Source organism: Salmo salar, chromosome ssa26, assembly GCF_905237065.1.
Source record: "Salmo salar chromosome ssa26, Ssal_v3.1, whole genome shotgun sequence".
NCBI classification, from domain to species: Eukaryota; Metazoa; Chordata; class Actinopteri; order Salmoniformes; family Salmonidae; genus Salmo; species Salmo salar.
Window position 1 is genome coordinate 5,320,937 of NC_059467.1, and position 20,554 is coordinate 5,341,490.

Sequence of the window (20,554 nt, forward strand, 5' to 3'; positions counted from 1 at the left end):
GTTTCATCTGCTTGTGTGTGCCCAACTCTCAGAATACAGACACGCACCGAATACACAGATATATACATACACACACACCACTAAACACACAGAGAATCGTTTGATCTGCTTGTGTGCCCAGATCTCTCTCCATTTTGAATACACAAACCATGACCATCTGAGAGTGTGCCAGTGTTTTTCTATCAAAGCGTCCAGCATACAGTCAATGCCAAGAAATGCAGTCTGAGGATGGCTAGTCTTATTCCTCTCTGGTATGTCTCCTCTCCAAGCTGTAGTGTAATATCTTCTTTTCCTTTTTATCTCTGTCCTTGTTTCTTTTTCTTTGATGCGTTTTCCACTTTCCCAAAAATTCGAAACATCTCCAGGCAAGGGGGCAATTATCAAATCAAATCAAATTTTAATGGTCGCATACACATATTTAGCAGATGTTATTGCGGGTGTAGCAAAATGCTTGTGTTTCTACTGGAGGAAGGAGGGAGGAGAAAGGGATGATAGAGGAGAAGAAGAGGTGGGAGGGGGGATGAAGACATGCAACTAACATGACCTTCCTGATCAGTCAGTCATGATGAAAGCCTTAAATAAAAGTTCATCACCATTGAAGACAACATCAAAGAAGAGAGGATTTTGAGAATCACTGCTCTCTCTCCTCTCTTCCTACTCCCTAGTCTGATGCATGCTAACAGAGCCCCATATACAGGCATTTGTGTGGGCTACCATGACAGAGAAAATGAGAGTGAGTGAGTGAGTGAGTGAGTGAGTGAGTGAGTGAGTGAGTGAGTGAGTGAGTGAGTGAGTGAGTGAGTGAGAGAGACAGAGAGCGATGAAAGACTGAGATAGAGATAAATTAACAGAAAGAAAGGACGTGAAAGCATTGAGGTCTTAGCAGTAGTCTAACAGGGTATATTCTCTGGAGTGATGAAGAGAAACGTGATAGCCTGTGCTAATCGAAACACTAGCAAGCTTGCGTGTATTCGAAAGAAAAAGATGGGAAATGTTTTCCAATGCACGCAGACATGCACACACACAAGTAACATAGACACACCGCGGAGCAGCAGGCTCTAGCACGACAGCTGTCAGCAAGGGGTTGGGACAGGGCATTCCAGGAATCTGTGTCAGGGAACGCACAGAGAGCCATAATGCAGTGTAGCAGAAGTCTATCTCTTTTTCTCCCCAATTTCGTGGTATCCAATTGGTAGTTACAGTCTTGTCTCATCGCCACAACTCCTGTACAGACTCGGGAGAGGCGAAGGTCGAGAGCCGTGCGTCCTCTGAAACACAACCCAGCCAAGCCGCACTGCTTCTGGACACAATGCCCGCTTAACCCGGAAGCCAGCCACACCAATGTGTCGGAGGAAACACTGTACACCTGGCGACCGTGTCAGTGTGCATTGCGCCCGCTTGCCACAGGAGTCGCTAGTGCGCGATGGGACAAGAACATCCGTCGGCCAAACCTTCCCCTAACCCGGACGACGCTAGGCCAATTGTATGCCGCCCCATGGGTCTCTCGGTCGCGGCCGGCTGCGACAGAGCCTGGACTCGAACAAGGATCTCTAGTGGCACAGCTAGCACTGCGATACAGTGCCTTAGACCACTGCTCCACTCGGGAGGCCAACCTCAGCCGATCCTATCCTTTCCTTATCTCTTTTCTTTTATGTATACTTGACTGGAAGTATTGACACTATTGCTTTCACCTGACAAAGCCTTAAAAAGACAAAGGATGTCAGTGGCTCCTCTCAAACACTGAACTTCACTCTCTCACTCCCGTCCCTCATGATAAAGTTGTAGCCCAACTGCAATCCTCCCTGCTCCTAACCTACTGACCCCTTTGTTTACATTCCACTTGAGAAATAGGGCGCTTGGCATTCTGGGTAGAAAAAAATGCTTGTATGATGGCATTTGACAGTATTTTATGTTTTTAAATTATAACATTTCTAAATTTGCTTTATAAGTAGTGCATGAACTCAGGGTGGCAACACATACATTCTAAGTGATTTCAATGGGTCTTTCTCCATTCTGATTGTTTATACTGTTCAATTCAACTTCAACCCATACATTTCTGCATTTCCTGCACTCATTTGAGATAATTTCCACTCTGGAAATGATTATTTCCACCATGTAGGGCTGCACGATATGGGCAAACAATCAAAACCTTATTTTGAACCAAATGTTGCAATAGTGATTTGACTTATGATTTAGAGCAAAACACTTGGGTGAAATGTTGGAATCATGGAAATAGAATGATTAGAATTAGATTATAATGATTACAATTCTATAATTAGAATATGATAGTGGGCACTTTAAATAGTGTTGTTTGACATGAAAATGAATAGAAATGCCAGGGAGGAGTTATTGTGATAGGGTAGGAACAAAAAGTGTTTTTTTTTTAGGAATCAAAGTGTTGATAATTGTTTCCTAGGGGACCCTATAATCTTTGGCTACATTGTCTGTTTTCTCTTAGCTACTTCATGTAGCTAACATATTAATACTTCTTGTATTCCTCTTTGATTTAGATGGTACTGTTGCACAAACAACATGCTGATTTAAGTCTACACCATCACTGGTATTATTAGGCTGTATAACTAATTATGTTTGCTCTGACTCAGAACATTTATTAGCTAGCTACCTAGCGATTAGCGGCTAACAAGACCCAACTTTCTAAGAAAAGCAAAACTTGCTGTTTGCAGATGTAAGCAACACAAACAAATAGTGTAATTATAGAACGCTACTGGATTTATATGAAGAAGCAAAGTGAAAACAGCATTGTTGTTATCAACATTGTTGCATATGTTGCATTGACCATGCAGCCTGAGCGCAAGTGTCTCGTGGTTGAAGAACAACAAATGTGCTCCTTGAGTGACAGGGGGCGGGGCTAGGTCTGGAGAGAGCGGAGAGATATGGAGAGAGAGTGAGCGGAGAGAGATGACTCAAGCAGCTAAGTAAACAATAAAAATGGAGGTTAACCTGTTAGGGCTAGGGGGCAGTATTGACACGGCTGGATAAAAAACGTACCCGATTTAATCTGGTTACTACTCCTGCCCAGTAACTAGAATATGCATATAATTATTGGCTTTGGATAGAAAACACCCTAACGTTTCTAAAACTGTTTGAATGGTGTCTGTGAGTATAACAGAACTCAAATGGCAGGTCAAAACCTGAGAAGATTCTGTACAGGAAGTACCCTGTCTGACCATTTCTTCCCCTTCTTGATTATCTCTATCCATTACAAAGGATCTCTGCTGTTACGTGACACTTCCTACGGCTCACATGGGCTCTCAGAGCCCGGGAAAAAGCTGAATCGTGGCTTTGCAGGCTCTGGCTGAAACAAAGTAGCGCGTTTGGGTAGTGGCTGGTTACAGTACTGTGAGACTCAGGCTCGTGCCCGCGTCGACCGAAAGCTTTGTTTTCTTTCCTCTGTTTACCTAAAAGGAGATTCCCGGTCGGAATATTATCGCTTTTTTACGAGAAAAATGGCATAAAAATGGATTTTAAACATCGGTTGACATGCTTTGAAGTACGGTAATGGAATATTTAGATTTTTTTTGTCACGAATTGCGCCATGCTCGCGACCCTGATTTACCATTTCGGATAGTGTCTGGAACGCACGAACAAAACGCCGCTATTTGGATATAACGATGGATTATTTTGGACCAAACCAACATTTGTTATTGAAGTAGCAGTCCTGGGAGTGCATTCTGACGAAGACAACAAAGGTAATCAAACTTTTGTAATAGTAAATCTGATTTTGGTGAAGGCTAAACTTGCTGGGTGTCTAAATAGCTAGCCCGTGATGGCTGGGCTATGTACTTAGAATATTGCAAAATGTGCTTTCACCAAAAAGCTATTTTAAAATCGGACATATCGAGTGCATGGAGGAGTTCTGTATCTATAATTCTTAAAATAATTGTTATGTTTTTTGTGAACGTTTATCGTGAGTAATTTAGTAAATTGTTAGTAAATTCCCCGGAAGTTTGCGGGGGGTATGCTAGCTCTGAACGTCACATGCTAATGTAAAAAGCTGGTTTTTGATATAAATATGAACTTGATTGAACAAAACATGCATGTATTGTATAACATAATGTCCTAGGGTTGTCATCTAATGAAGATCATCAAAGGTTAGTGCTGCATTTAGCTGTGGTTTGGGTTTTTGTGACATTATATGCTAGCTTGAAAAATGGGTGTCTGATTATTTCTGGCTGGGTACTCTGCTGACATAATCTAATGTTTTTCTTTCGTTTTAAAGCCTTTTTGAAATCGGACAGTGTGGTTAGATTAATGAGAGTCTTGTCTTTAAAATGCTGTAAAATAGTCATATTTTTGAGAAATTGAAGTAATAGTATTTCTAAGGTATTTGAAAATCGCGCCACGGGATTCAACTGGCTGTTGCATAGGTGGGACGAATTCGTCCCGCCTAGCCCAGAGAGGTTAAACACGGCGTATCACATTTAACAAACCAAACATTAAAATACCGTTATAGAAGGTAAAGTAAAAACCTAAACCGGTCCATGCATCAATACCGGTATATCGTAAAATACGGTATACCGCCCAGCCCTATCAGGAGCCTGCAGATGTCAATGATTAGCCACCTGAATCCGATGTGTGTGTCTGTGTACTTACAGCAGTCGGACTCATCAGACCAGTCTCCACAGTCGTCATCTCCGTCACAGTGGTAAATGTCCAGAATACAGCGTCCGTACGCACATTGGAATTCTTCAACACTACAGGTGGCCGTCATTACATCAGATGCTACAGAGGGAGAGAGAAAGGGAGAAAAAGAGAGAGGGAGAGGGGTACATATTTAACACACATTCTCTTTCACCTACAAACTTTTCTGTCATAAACTATAAAGACATTGTGTGGTTCTGACATTGTTTGTTTTACACTAGGGCAGTCAAAATAGGTCGGGGATGAGGATAATTTGGAGAAGTTGGGAATGTTGACAGACACACCCCTTGACGACAAATGGAAGGTAAGGCTCAGTGTGTACAGTCGTGGCCAAAAGCTTTGAGAATGACACAAATATAAATTTTCACAAAGTGTGCTGCCTCAGTTTGTATGATGGGAATTTGCATATACTCCGGAATGTTATGAAGAGTGATCAGATGAATTGCAATTAATTGCAAAGTCTCTCTTTGCCATGCAAATTAACCCCTAATAAACATTTCCACTGCATTTCAGCCCTGCCACAAAAGGACCAGCTGTCAGTGATTCTCTCGTTAACACAGGTGTGAGTGTTGACGAGGACAAGGCTGGAGATCACTCTGCCATGCTGATTGAGTTCGAATAACAGACTGGAACTTCAAAAGGAGGGTGGTGCTTGGAATCATTGTACTTCCTCTGTCAACCATGGTTAACTGCAAGGAAACACATGCCGTCATCATTGCTTTGCACAAAAAGGGCTTCACAGGCAAGGATTTTGCTGCCAGTAAGATTGCACCTAAATCAACCATTTATCGGCTCATCAAGAACTTCATGGAGAGCGGTTCAATTGTTGTGAAGTTAGCTTCAGGGTGCCCAAGAAAGTCCAGCAAGCGCCAGGACCGTCTCCTAAAGTTGATTCAACTACGGGATCGGGGCACCACCACTACAGAGCTTGCTCAGGAATGGCAGCAGGCAGGTGTGAGTGCATCTGCACACACAGTGAGGCGAAGACTTTTGGAGGATGGCCTGGTGTCAAGAAGGGCAGCAAAGAAGCCACTTCTCTCCAGGAAAAACATTCGGGGACAGACTGATATTCTACAAAAGGTACAGGGATTGGACTGCTGAGGACTGGGGTAAAATCATTTTCTCTGATGAATCCCCTTTCCGATTGTTTGGGGCATCCGGAAAAAAGCTTGTCCGGAGAAGACAAGGTGAGCGCTACCATCAGTCCTGTGTCATGCCAACAGTAAAGCATCCTGAGACCATTCATGTGTGGGTTTGCTTCTCAGCCAAGGGAGTGGGCTCACTCACAATTTTGCCTAAGAACACAGCCATGAATAAAGAATGTTACTGTCGTGTCTTTGGGGTACCATTACTGAAGACATGTTTATCAATTAACTCCCTGTAATTATTATCACGCGATTAAAATGATTAATCGTTTAATTGTAATTACGTAGGAGATCGGGGCACCAAGGAAAATATTCAGATTACAAAGTTATAATTTTCCTAATATAACTTTCCTATATTATAACATTATATATTATATTATAGTATAGGCCGATTATCTTCTGGTTTAAATGGTGTATTTTACCTCGCGTCCAGTCTCATTCCAAACGTCGTAAATTGTTGTATCTGCACGAACCCAGCCTTTACTAAGAGTCATCCATACATCAATTGTCTTAAAATAATTTATTTACTAAACTAAGTAATTCACAGAAAGCATACAAACAGTAATTATCGTCACAAAGAATTGGTAGAGTAATGTGCCCTAGTGGGCTAAACAGGCATGGCTGGTGTCTTGTTAAACAATGGGTCATAAAAGGTCAGCTGAGGAGGCACACAGAGTTCATTAATATTAACAATTGATATGCTAAACCTTTGCACATGAACGCTCACTCATTCGGGAACAATTGCAATCAATATATATTTACGCTCAGTGTGTGCCGGGATCCTTGTTGGAGAGTCGTTCTGTTGGAGAGTTCTCTCTCTCTCTCTCTCGGTTAGAATGGCTCTTTCAAAGCGACATTCATTAATGTCGTCATAGAATGGATGTTTCGTCGGTCTTCGCGTTCAATGATATTAATTAATAGTCTGCAGCTAGAAATTATATCAAAGACTTGTTCTTATTCTGTCGGTATCAATAGCCTAAAAGTTAACCACGTGGTGTAGTTCACTTTCAGTAGAGGAATTGGATGGTCAAACCTATTGGCCAACTCGTAATGGAGTGGAGGCCTGGTCTGAAGAAAGTAAATCAGGGTGGGGTTTTATAGTGACCATAGAACAGGCTTGTCACATGATGCCTGGTCCTGTCTGTGTCCCTGGGGGCGTGCCGATGACTGATTTAATCTTTGAACATAAATACATTCTATCACATTAACATCAGTACACAGCATCTCAATGTATTACAAAATAGCTTTATCCTTATTAATACATTCTATACAACCATTTGGATAGCTGAGGCTATTATATAAACAGTTTTATGGTAATATGGCTATATTGTCTCTTCTGAGTATCACAAAATTGTACCAAGCGGACCAGTTCATAGCTGGATTCTTCACCAATCTTCCATAACTTCTCCAGAACATAAATGTCGTTCGGTTCCCCAATTCTGTAAGTTGGAAGAATTTCCTGTGTCTCTCTATGGGCCATGTGGCAAGAGATTCTCCTCTGGAATTTTACAACCCCTTCACACAGGGCCTGGGTGGGGGGAGGTAGGTTGGGGGATGGTGCAAGGGGGAGGGGGTCAACTGTCCTCCCTGTACTCAAAGAGGCCAACGTCATGACAGTACCAACACATCCTACGAGAGGAAACTCCCCAGACCTTAATCCCATTGAGAACTTGTGGTCAATCCTCAAGAGGCTGGTGGACAAACAAAAACCCACAAATTCTGACAAACTCCAAGCATTGATTATGCAAGAATGGGCTGCCATCAGTCAGGATGTGGCCCAGAAGTTAATTGACAGCATGCCAGGACGGATTGCAGAGGTCTTGAAAAAGAAGGGTCAACACTGCAAATATTGACTCTTTGCATCAACTTCATGTAATTGTCAATAAAAGCCTTTGACACTTATGAAATGCTTGTAATTATACTTCAGTATTCCATCGTAACGTCTGACAAAAATATCTAAAGACACTGAAGCGGCAAACTTTGTGGAAATTAATATTTGTGTCATTCTCAAAACTTTTGGCCACGACTGTACACCTGTGTGAGGCCCTTTGAAATCCTGCTGCCAATCCTTTATCTATACTATTGAAATCCCCCTCGCCAGAGAGAGAGAACAGAGAGAGAGAGAAGAGAGAGAGAGAGAGAGTTAAGACACACACGTACAGTACGTGTCTCAGGGGGAGTTGGGATATGCAAAAAAACTAAACATTTCCATTTCACAACATGCGTATAAATAATACGAGTCTGATGGTCCTTAATACTGAATAGTGTCTGTTCCAGGTGTGTAGGAGTCAAAATAAGAATACTGGAAGAGATGGAGACCCACACACTGTAGAAAAAAGGAATAAATTAAAAACTGAGGCTTGAATGCAATTACTAAAACATCATGGTGGCCAAAAAAATCATAATACAAGAAAGTGCATAAATGAAAATTGAAAACAAAAACAAACGTTTTGGCCTCAGGCCATGTGTGCCGACAATTTACACTGAAACGTTTGTGTTTTGTTTTCACCTTTCATTTATGCACTGATGATTTTTTGGGCATCAGGATGTTTTAATAAACATATTTATTTTGTGTTTAAGCTTTAGTTTTGGATTAATTCCTCAGTTTTGGATTTATTCCTTTTTAGATAGTGTCCGGGTCTCCATCTCTTGTACATGTGTGAAACAGGACAAATATAAGCACACACACACAGGGCAACTCACGGCAGTTTTCCTCGTCTGATCCGTCCTTGCAGTCAGTGTCTCCATCACAGTACCAGTGTTCAGCAATGCAGCTCCCATCTGTACAGCGAAACTCCTTATCGGAACACTTACGCATGTCTGTGTGAGAGTGAGTGAGTGAGTGAGTGAGTGAGTGAGTGAGTGAGTGAGTGAGTGAGTGAGTGAGTGAGATAGAGGGGAGAAAGAGGGGAGAAAGTAAGAGAGGGGGAAAGAGATATTGAGTTATTAAAGTCAATGGTTTGAGCTGTGACAAAGACAATAACTTCCTGAATGTATGTGTATACTGTAGGAGGGAATGTATGGTGTGCATGTGTGTGTTTGTAGCTCACCACACAGCTCGTCACTGTTATCCCCACAGTCATTGTCCCCATCACAGTGCCACAGGCTGCGGATGCAGTAGCCATTCTGACAATGGAACTCATCCTCTTCACACTCTCTAGGAGCTATTGACAAAGAGAGAGAGATGGGATGTCAATCAAAGGACAAATCACACTAACAACATCCTATACACCACTTGTATGATGTAAGAACATGATATGGGCGCACGCATGCACCGCAACGTGTGCAAGCACCGCATGCTCACACAAAACAGCTTAGTAACATTTCTCTTACATTCATACAGAGAAAAGTAGCTGTCTATTAACCTCCAGTGGACAACCTCCCATCAAATAAAAGTGTATTTGTCACGTGCGCCGAATACACCAGGTATTCCCCTTACAGTGAAATGCTTACTTACAAGCCCTTAACCAACCATGCATAGTCTTATGGCTTGGGGGTAAAAGCTGTTGAGAAGCCTTTTAGTCCTAGACTTTGCGCTCCGGTCTATGACTGGGGTGGCTGGAGTCTTTGACCATTTTTAGGGCCTTCCTCTTACACCGCCTGGTATTGAGGTCCTGGATGGCAGGCAGCTTAGCCCCAGTGATGTACTGGGCCTTGCGGTTGGAGGCTGAGCAGTTGCTGTACCAGGCAGTGATGCAACCAGTCAGGATGCTCTCGATGTTGCTGCTGTAGAACCTTTTGAGGATCTGAGGACCCATTCCAAATATTTTTAGTTTCCCGAGGGGGAATAGGCGTTGTCGTGCCCTCTTCACGACTGTCTTGGTGTGTTTGGACCGTGTTAGTTTGTTGGTAATATGGACACAAAGGAACTTGACGTTCTCAACCTGCTCCACTACAGCCCCATCAATAAGAATGGGGGTGTGCTCAGTCCTCCTTTTCCTGTACTCCACAATAATCTCCTTTGTCTTGATTACGTTGAGGGATAGGTTGTTATTCTGGCACCACTCGGCCAGGTCTTTGATCTCCTCCCTATAGGCTGTCTCATCGTTGTCAGTAATCAGGCCTACCACTGTTGTGTCACCAGCAAACTTAATGATGGTGTTGGAGTTGTGCCTGGCCATGCAGTCGTGGGTGAACAGGAGCACAGGAGGGGACTGATCACGCATCCCTGAGGGGCTCCCATGTTGAGGATCAGCGTGGCAGATCTGTTGTTGCCTACCCTTACCACCTGGGGGCGGCCCGTCAGGAAGTCCAGGATCCAGTTGCAGAGGGAGGTGTTTAGGCCCAGGGTCCCTAGCTTAGTGATGAGCTTTGAGGGAACTATGGTGTTGAACGCTGAGCTGTAGTCAATGAATAGCATTCTCACGTAGGTGTTCCTTTGGTCCAGGTGGGAAAGGGCAGTGTGGAGTGCAATCTATGTTGAGCGGTATGCAAATTAGAGTGGGTCTAGGGTTTCTGGGATAATGGTATTAATGTGAGCCATGACCAGCCTTTCAAAGCACTTCATGGCTATGGATGTGAATGCTACAGGTCTGTAGTCATTTAGGCAGGTTGCCTTCGTGTTCTTGGGCACAGGGACTATGGTGGTCTGCTTGAAAGATGTTGGTATTACAGACTCAATCAGGGACATGTTGAAAATGTCAGTGAAGACACTTGCTAGTTAGTCAGCACATGCCCGGAGCAACCATCCTGGTAATCCGTCTGGCCCAGCGGCCTTGTGAATGTTGACCTGTTTAAAGGTCTTACTCACGTCAGCAATGGAGAGCGTGATCACACAGTCGTTCAGAACAGCTGATGCTCTCATAGATGCCTCAGTGTTGCTTGCCTCGAAGCGAGCATAGAAGTGATTTAGCTCGTCTGGTAGGCTCGTGTCACTGGACAACTCGTGGCTGTGCTTCCCTTTGTAGTCTGTAATAGTTTGCAGGCCCTGCCACATCCGACGTGTGTTGGAGCCAGTGTAGTACGATTCAATCTTAGTCCTGTATTGGCGCTTTGCCTGTTTGATGGTTCGTCTGAGGGCGTAGCAGGATTTCTTATAAGCTTTCGGGTTAGAGTCTTGTTCCTTGAAGGCGGCAGCTCTACACTCTAGCTCAGTGTGGATGTTGCCTATAATACATGATATCTGGTTGGGGTGTGTACGTACAGTCACTGTGGGGACGACATCATCGATGCACTTATAGATGAAGCCAGTAACTAATGTGGTGTACTCCTCAATGCCATCGGAGGAATCCCGGAACATATTCCAGTCTGTGCTAGCAAAACAGTCATGTAGCTTAGCATCTGCATCATCTGACCACTTCTTTATTGACCGAGTCACTGGTGCTTCCTACTTTCGTTTTTGCTTGAAAGCAGGAATCAGGAGGATGGAATTATGGTGAAATTTGCCAAATGGGGGGCGAGGGAGAGCTTTGTATGCGTCTCTGTGTGTGGTGTAAATGTGGTCTTGAGTTTTTTTCTCCCTCTGGTTGCACATTTAACATGCTGATCGAAATTAGTTAAGACTGATTTCAGTTTTCCTGCATTAAAGTCCCCGGCCACTAGGAGTGCCACCTCTGGGTGGGCGTTTTCCTGTTTGCTTATTTTCTTATACAGCTGACTGAGTGCGGTCTTAGTGCCAGCATCCATCTGTGGTGGTAAATAAACAGCCACGAAAAATATAGATGAAAACTTTCTTGGCAAATATTGTGCTCTACAGCTTATCATGACATACTCTACTTCAGGTGAGCAAAATCTAGAGACTTCCTTAGATTTTGTGCACCAGCTGTTGTTTACAAATATACACAGACCGCGCTCCCTCGTCTTACTGGAGTGTGCTGTTCTATCTAGCCGGTGCAGCGTATATATCCCGCCAGCTGAATGTTATCCATGTCGCCATTCAGCCATGATTCGGTGAAACATAAAATATTACAGTTTTTGATGTCCCGTTGAATGGATATTCGTGATCGTACCTCGTCTATCTTTGGAAGTAATATTGATGGTAAAGGCAGATTTCCCACTCGCCATCGGCGGATCCTTACAAGGCACCTCGCCCTGTGTCCTCTATACCTGCATCTCTTTCTCCTGCCAATGATGGGGATATTGGCCTTGTCGGATGTCTGAAGTACATCCTGTGCGTCCTGCTTGTTGCAGAACAAATCTTTGTCTAATCCGAGGTGTGTGCTCGCTGACCTGATATCCAGAAGCTTTTTTTAACCTGTTAGGGCTAGGGGGCAGTATTGACACGGCCGGATAAAAAACGTACCCGATTTAATCTGGTTACTACTCCTGCCCAGTAACTAGAATATGCATATAATTATTGGCTTTGGATAGAAAACACCCTAAAGTTTCTAAAACTGTTTGAATGGTGTCTGTGAGTATAACAGAACTCATATGGCAGGCAAAAACCTGAGAAGATTCTGTACAGGAAGTGGCCTGTCTGACAAGTTGTTGTTCATCTTGGCTCTTTTTATTGAAGACTGAGGATCTTTGCTGTAACGTGACACTTCCTACGGCTCCCATAGGCTCTCAGAGCCCGGGAAAAAGCTGAATGATATCGAGGCAGCCTCTGGCTGAAACACATTATCGCGTTTGGCAAGGGGCCGATCAGAGGACAATGGGCTTAGGCGCGTGCACGAGTCGACCCCGTGCTTTATTTTCTTTCCTCTTTTTACCTAAACCCAGATTCCCGGTCGGAATATTATCGCTTTTTTATGAGAAAAATGGCATAAAAATTGATTTTAAACAGCGGTTGACATGCTTCGAAGTACGGTAATGGAATATTTAGAATTTTTTGGTCACGAAATGCGCCATGCTCGTCACCCTTATTTACCCTTTCGGATAGTGTCTTGAACGCACGAACAAAACGCCGCTATTTGGATATAACAATGGATTATTTGGGACCAAACCAACATTTGTTATTGAAGTAGAAGTCCTGGGAGTGCATTCTGACGAAGAACAGCAAAGGTAATAACATTTTTCTTATAGTAAATCTGACTTTGGTGAGTGCTAAACTTGCTGGGTGTCTAAATAGCTAGCCCTGTGATGCCGGGCTATCTACTGAGAATATTGAAAAATGTGCTTTCACCGAAAAGCTATTTTAAAATCGGACATATCGAGTGCATAGAGGAGTTCAGTATCTATAATTCTTAAAATAATTGTTATGTTTTTTGTGAACGTTTATCGTGAGTAATTTAGTAAATTCACCGGCAGTGTTCGGTGGGAATGCTAGTCACATGCTAGTCACATGCTAATGTAAAAAGCTGGTTTTTGATATAAATATGAACTTGATTGAACAAAACATGCATGTATTGTATAACATAATGTCCTAGGGTTGTCATCTGATGAAGATCATCAAAGGTTAGTGCTGCATTTAGCTGTGGTTTGGGTTTATGTGACATTATATGCTAGCTTGAAAAATGGGTGTCTGATTATTTCTGGCTGGGTCCCACCTAGCCCATAGAGGTTAAACGTAAGATACGGTGGCAGATACATTATGTACAAAATAAGTTACAAATAACGTGAAAAAAACCCACATAATAGCACAATTGGTTAGGCGCCCGTAAAACGGCTGCCATTTCTTCCGCTGCCATCTTCACACTGATGGTTAACCTTCACACTGATGGTTAACCTCTGATCTAAAATATATTGTCATATCCAGCACAACAAACCCCCAAAACCTCCTTACTTACAATAATTTCTCTGATGTTATCATTAGTTCCACTTACTAGCTCTCCTAGGCCTACAACAATAGTCCTGGCTAAAGGAGGGCCAGGTAAACAGGTTAGTATCAGAAGGAAGTACCATGATTTCTGCCTGAATAGCCCCAGACCGGGGGTGATATATTATTTTAAGTGTGTTGTTTGTGTGCGTGTGTATGTGTGAGGTAGGTTGCTGCCTTAGAAGGTTAACTAATTATTACATTTACTTCACTTATACATGGACTGCGAATAAAATGCATACAGAGGCTCAGTCAAAGAAACCCACTTACAAATGTGATGGCAGTTCAGAGGAGTAGAGAGACAGGAAAAAAGGGACGGCCACAGATATGTTTGAGGATAAAATGAGTATTTTTCATTGAGACTGTACTTCCTACTTCAGTGACTATTGCAACGGAACGTTACCAAAATCTACTACCTCTCATCTCTTTCTCTTGTTTTCTCACACACAGGTTTCCTGTGCTTTATGACCCAACCGAGTCCTCAGAACAGAAAATACGAGATTTATTAGTGTTTTTTTATTTAAGATTACTCTCACCCCTCTCCTGTTCAGATGCAACAGAGTAGGAGAAGGACCCGGAATGGGAGCAGAAGACAAAGCTAGCCCCTAGATTAGTCTCTAAACTATAACTCTATGGCTGAATCTCATTCCAAAAACTCACTTGGCACACTTAGTACAATTTAATTGAATCTCTCATCTGTCTCTCTCTTTCCCTCCCTCTAATTCCTAAGCCAGAAAGTTCAGAAGTCACGTGTCCTTAGGCAGATCATCAGTCAGAGAGTAGGCAGAGGTTAGAGATGAAAGGTCACTGTGATTCATTACCAGGGTCATTATGCATTGAGGTGTGTTTGTGTGTGTGTGAAAAAATAAATAAAACAAAATATATTCATTTTAAAACACATTTTATGTTTCCTTGAGTATTACCTATGCACTTTCAGGATTTGCCTTCCCTCCTTGCCCCTGCCTGCCTTGCATCCTCCTCTCATCCCATGAGTTGACATAGAAAAGAGCAGAAGTTGTGAACTATCCCATCAGACTCCAGTCCTACCTACCTAGCTACAGGTTATAAAAAAGAGCAGAAGCTCTGAATAATATTTTAACCTAGGTCTAGTGTGTGTGGGTGTGTGTGATAACACTGTGGATATGTAGTTATGGGTGTTCTGCTGAATGTGATATCAACGTAGGAACACATACACCCATACCGGCTAAGCTCAAGTGGAGCATGACGGATTCTCCGTCGTCTTTCTCCTTTCTCTTCCCCTTCTCTCTTTAAATAATGGAATAAAACAACAACAGTGGGGGGAAAGAAACTAGGGAGGAGGACAGAAAGAGAGAGAAAAAAGGCCTGAAATAATAAGTAGGCCGAGGAGCGACGGAGGGGGAAATTTACAGGGCGGGGGCACGAAGATGAAAAATTAATGGCTGGCTCACGGCAGACGGACCCCCCATCAGGATGGGATTCTACGTCTGGCTCCTGAAATATGGGTCAGACAGGAGAGAGGGATGCAGGGAATGAGAGAATCGGAGCGAGCGAGAGAGCGAGAGAGAAAATCAGAGAAAGAGAATCAGAGAGAAAGAAAGCCCAACTCCATACAGAGTTATCTGGGAAAAAATGAGGGAATGAGAGAATCTGAGAAAGAGAGAGCTTACCTCCATCTAATGAGTCATTTAGAAAAAAAAGGATGAACTGAGATACAAGCTGGCAGGGTTAGCTTGGGTCAATTCCATCTCCAGAAACTCAATCCATGGAGTTGGAAACTAATCGTACCAAGTTCCTCATTCCGATCTATGTGGTGATCTCTGATAATGACTTAATGGGTGCAGAGGTGTGTGGACTGAAATCTCTCTCAACCAAAGGGTACTTATTGTGACACATTATTGTAATAGACAGTTGTGAATGTGTGTGTGCACGCGCAAACTTATAAATCCCTTTAAGCATTTAAAAATATTTTAATTAATCCAGAACATTATTTTGAAGGCTCCCTCAAGAGCCATAGTAAAGTTGAAAATAATTTCCCGGCATACATTTCCACTCACTACACTGGTAACAGGGTATACAGCAGTATGATCAGGCCAATGGAAATACTCAGCCTCTACATGGATTATATGGGACATTTTCAACCCAGTGAGTCACTCTAGTTAAAAGAAGTTGGACAAAGTCTTCATTTAGTCTGACCACTAACTACATCTCAACCCAGAGACAACTCTGACACTGACAGCTGGAGTGGATAGGGAAACATCAGTGCCCTGTGTGTATCTGCTTCCCAAATGGCACCCTATTCCATAGGGCTCTGCTCAAAAGTAGTGCACTATATAGGGAATAGGGTGCCATTTGGGATGAAGCATATAAGTACATGTAAGTATAAATATGCACCAATTCCTGACGTGTGTAAGTATATGGCGATATAAATATGAGTGTATAAATACACACACTCCTCACTCACACCCTCCCACTCTCTCGATGCTGATTTTGTACATTTGCCCACTGACAAAGAAATGATCAGTCTATAATTTAATGGTAGGTTTATTTGAACAGTGAGAGACAGAATAACAACAAAAAATCCAGAAAAACGCATGTCAATAATGTTATAAATTGATTTGCATTTTAATGACGGAAATAAGTATTTGACTCCCTCTCAATCAGAAAGATTTCTGGCTCCCAGGTGTCTTTTATACAGGTAACGAGCTGAGATTAGGAGCACACTCTTAAAGGGAGTGCTTCTAATCTCAGCTTGTTACCTGTATAAAAGACACCTGTCCACAGAAGCAATCAATACAATTCCAAACTCTCCACCATGGTAAAGACCAAGGAGCTCTCCAAGGATGTCAGGGACAAGATTGTAGATCTACACAAGGCTGGATTGGGCTACAAGACCATTGCCAAGCAGCTTGGTGAGAAGGTGGCAACAGTTGCGATTATTCGCAAATGGAAGCAACACAAAAGAACTGTCAATCTCCCTCGGCCTGGGGCTCCATGCAAGACCTCACCTCGTGGAGTTGCAATGATCATGGGAACGGTGAGGAATCAGCCCAGAACTACACGGGAGGATCTTGTCAATGATCTCAAGGCAGCTGGGACCATAGTCACCAAGAAAACAATTGGTAACACACTACGCCGTGAAGGACAGTAATCCTGCAGCGCCCGCAAGGTCCCCCTGCTCAAGAGAGCACATATACATGCCCGTCTGAAGTTTGCCAATGAACATCTGAATGATTCAGAGGACAACTGGGTGAAAGTGTTGTCGTCAGATGAGACCAAAATGGAGCTCTTTGGCATCAACTCAACTCGCCGTGTTTGGAGGAGGAGGAATGCTGCCTATGACCCCAAGAACACCATCCCCACCGTCAAACATGGAGGTGGAAACATTATGCTTTGGGGGTGTTTTTCTGCTAAGGGGACAGGACAACTTCACCGCATCAAAGGGACGATGGACGGGGCCATGTACCGTCAAATCTTGGGTGAGAACCTCCTTCCCTCAGCCAGGGCATTGAAAATGGGTCGTGGATCGGTATTCCACCATGACAATCACCCAAAACACACGGCCAAGGCAACAAAGGAGTGGCTCAAGAAGAAGCACATTAAGGTCCTGGAGTGGCCTAGCCAGTCTCCAGACCTTAATCCCATAGAAAATCTGTGGAGGGAGCTGAAGGTTCGAGTTGCCAAACGTCAGCCTGGAAACCTTAATGACTTGGAGAAGATCTGCAAAGAGGAGTGGGACAAAATCCCTCCTGTTATGTGATTGCCAACAAGGGTTTTGCCACCAAGTACTAAGTCATGTTTTGCAGAGGGGTCAAATACTTATTTCTGTCATTAAAATGCAAATCATTTTATAACATTTTTGACATGCATTTTTCTGGATATTTTTGTTGTTATTCTGTCTCTCTGTCTCTTATTCTGTCTCTCACTGTTCAAATAAACCTACCATTAAAATTATAGACTGATCTTTTCTTTGTCAGTGGGCAAACGTACAAAATCAGCAGGGGATCAAATACTTTTTTCCCCTCACTGTATCTACTGCTGCCTGAAGCCTTTTCCAGTTTCTTTCCCCGGCACGTGCACACACATGCATACACACACACACAAAGTGTTCCCCCAGGCAACAGGAGGAAGCGTGTGAACGGTAAGGTAAAAGGTCATCCTCAGAGTCAGGTGTGGTTGCCATGGGAGCAGTGACCTCCCTAATGGGAGTGCGTGTATATATGTATATATATATATATATATATATATATATATATATATACACACACACACTGCAAAAAAAATAAAGGGAACACTTAAACATCACATTCTAGATCTGAATGAAAGAAATAATCTTATTAAATACTTTTTTCTTTCCACAGTTGAATTACAAGTTTTCATAACAATCGGTAATCGGCATTTTTGGACGCCGATTACATTGCACTCCACGAGGAGACTGTGTGGCAGGCTGACTACCTGTTACGCGAGTGCAGCAAGGAGCCAAGGTAAGTTGCTAGCTTGCATTAAACTTATAAAAACAATCAATCTTAACATAATCACTAGTTAACCTCTTGTCGTTCGCCTAGGATAGGGGGCGCTACAGCGATTTTTGAAAAATATTTGTGCCCATTTTAAACGGCCTCCTACTCAAACTCAGAACTTAGGATATGCATATAATTAATACTTGTGGATAGAAAATACCCTAAAGTTTCAAAAAAAATTTGAATGGTGTCTGTGAGTATACCAGAACTCATATGGCAGTCAAAACCCCGAGACAGATCGAAACAGGAAGTGGAATTCTGAATTGCGAACTCAACTTCATCACGTTGCCTATTAATCACACAGTGAGCAATGGTTCATTGAGCACTTCCTATTGCTTCCACTAGATGTCCCCAGTCTTTACGTAGTGATTTGAGCCTTCTACTGTGAAAACTGAATGAATGAGACGCAGTGGAACGTGGTCACACGGAGAGGGCCATCACCATTATGACGCTGGCGCCCCTGGCTACCCTCCCCTTTCGAAACGTTTTGAAACACAATGCAATCGTCCCCCTTGAATCTTATTGGAGCTCTGGTTGAAAAAGGCCCTAAAGATTTATGTTATCCTCTATGGGCTAGGTGGGACGCTAGCGTGCCACCCGTGGTGCACTCCATCAACACGAGGTGCATTTCAAGAGCGGCAAATTTGAATCCAAATAAATGTCAAAATTCAAATTTTTCAAACATACAACTATTTTACACCCTTTGAAAGATAAACATCTCCTTAATCTAACCACGTTTTACGATTTCAAAAAGGTTTTACGGCGAAAGCATAAATTTAGAGTATGTTAGGACAGTACATTTACAAGAGTTGTGTGTAATGTTTTGTCAAGTCAAAGACAGGGTCACCAAAACCATAAAACCAGCTAAAATGATGCACTAACCTTTTACAATCTCCATCAGATGACACTCCTAGGACATTATGTTAGACAATGCATGCATTTTTAGTTCTATCAAGTTCATATTTATATCCAAAAACAGCGTTTTACTATGGCATTGATGTTGAGGAAATCGTTTCCCTCCAATAACCGGCAGTCAAGTCAGCGTCACAAATTAAATAATTAAAATTAGAAAACATTGGTAAAATATTATATTGTCATTTAAAGAATTATAGATTTACATCTCTTGAACGCAATCAACTTGCCAGATTTAAAAATAACCTTACTGGGAAATCACACTTTGCAATAATCTGAGCACTGCGCCCAGAAAAATACGCGTTGCGATACAGACTAGACGTCATGTTGGGGAGATCTAAAATCGAAAATACTATGTAAATAATCCATTACCTTTGATTCTCTTCATCAGATGTCACTTCCAGGTATCACAGGTCCATAACGAATGTAGTTTTGTTCAAAAAAGCTCATCATTTATGTCCAAAAATCTCCGTCTTGTTAGCACATGATCTAAGCCAGCCGGACTTCTCGTCATGAACGAGGGGAAAAAATATATTTACGTTCGTTCAAACATGTCAAACGTTGTATAGCATAAATCATTAGGGCCTTTTTTAACCAGAACATGAATAATATTCAAGGTGGACGAATGCATACTATTTTATAACGTATTGGAACGAGGGTACCCAACATGAACTCGCGCGCCAGGTGTCTAATGGGACATCATCGTTCCATGGCTCTTGTTCGGTCAGATCTCCCTCCAGAAGACTCAAAACACTTTGTAAAGGCTGGTGACATCTAGTGGAAGCAAAAGGAAGTGCCAAAATATTCCTCAGCCCCTGTGTTTTTCAATGGGATAGGTTTAAAGGTAATACAACACATCAGGTATCCACTTCCTGTCAGAAAATGTCTCAGGGTTTTGCCTGCCAAATGAGTTCTGTTATACTCACAGACACCATTCAAACAGTTTTAGAAACTTTAGAGTGTTTTCTATCCATATATAATAAGTATATGCATATTCTAGTTACTGGGTAGGATTAGTAACCAGATTAAATCGGGTACATTTTTTTATCCAGACGTGCAAATGCTGCCCCCTAGCCCTAACAGGTTATACAACGTTTGACATGTTTGAACGAACCTAAATTTTAAAAAAATGCATTTTATTGAAAGAGTAGTCCCGCAGCCGACGGAAGTTTTGGAACAGCCTTCAGAACGCGCTAACAAGAACAAGCTATTGGGACGTAAAGGATTAACTTTTTCGAACTAAAATACATTTGTTGTGGACCTGGGAATCCTGGAAGTGCTTTCCTAGGAAGATAATCAAAGGTAAGGGATTATTGACAATAGTATACAAGACTAGATTTGATATGCGATTGTTCCAAGATGGCGCAGACCAGTATTGCTAGCCTATTTTTCTGAGTATCGCATCCCCTTTTATCACAAAGTGTGATTACCCAGTAAAGTTATTTTTAAATCTGGCATTGCAGGTGCTTTCAAGAGATGCTAATCTATAAATCTTAGAATGACAATATTACATTTTAAAAATGTTTACGAATAGTAATTTAGTAAATTGTAGCGCTGTTTCACCGGATGCATTTGAGGGAAAATAGTTAGTCAACGTTACGCGCCGATGTAAAATGCTGTTTTTATATATAAATATGAAC

At 42.4% G+C, this 20,554-nt stretch overlaps 1 protein-coding gene across 5 annotated transcripts in view; it reads right to left on the reverse strand.

Moving 5' to 3' along the window:
- LOC106587054 (low-density lipoprotein receptor-related protein 4) overlaps positions 1-20,554 on the reverse strand; it is a 270,120-nt gene that overhangs the window by 82,508 nt on the left and 167,058 nt on the right. For all 5 annotated transcript variants that reach the window (XM_014174939.2, XM_014174937.2, XM_014174938.2 and 2 more), the window contains exons 4-6: positions 8,858-8,971; positions 8,511-8,627; positions 4,615-4,743 (exon numbers count right to left, since the gene is read on the reverse strand). In XM_014174939.2, coding sequence (XP_014030414.2) covers positions 4,615-4,743; positions 8,511-8,627; positions 8,858-8,971 — 360 coding nt within the window. The remainder of the gene's footprint in view (positions 1-4,614; positions 4,744-8,510; positions 8,628-8,857; positions 8,972-20,554) is intronic.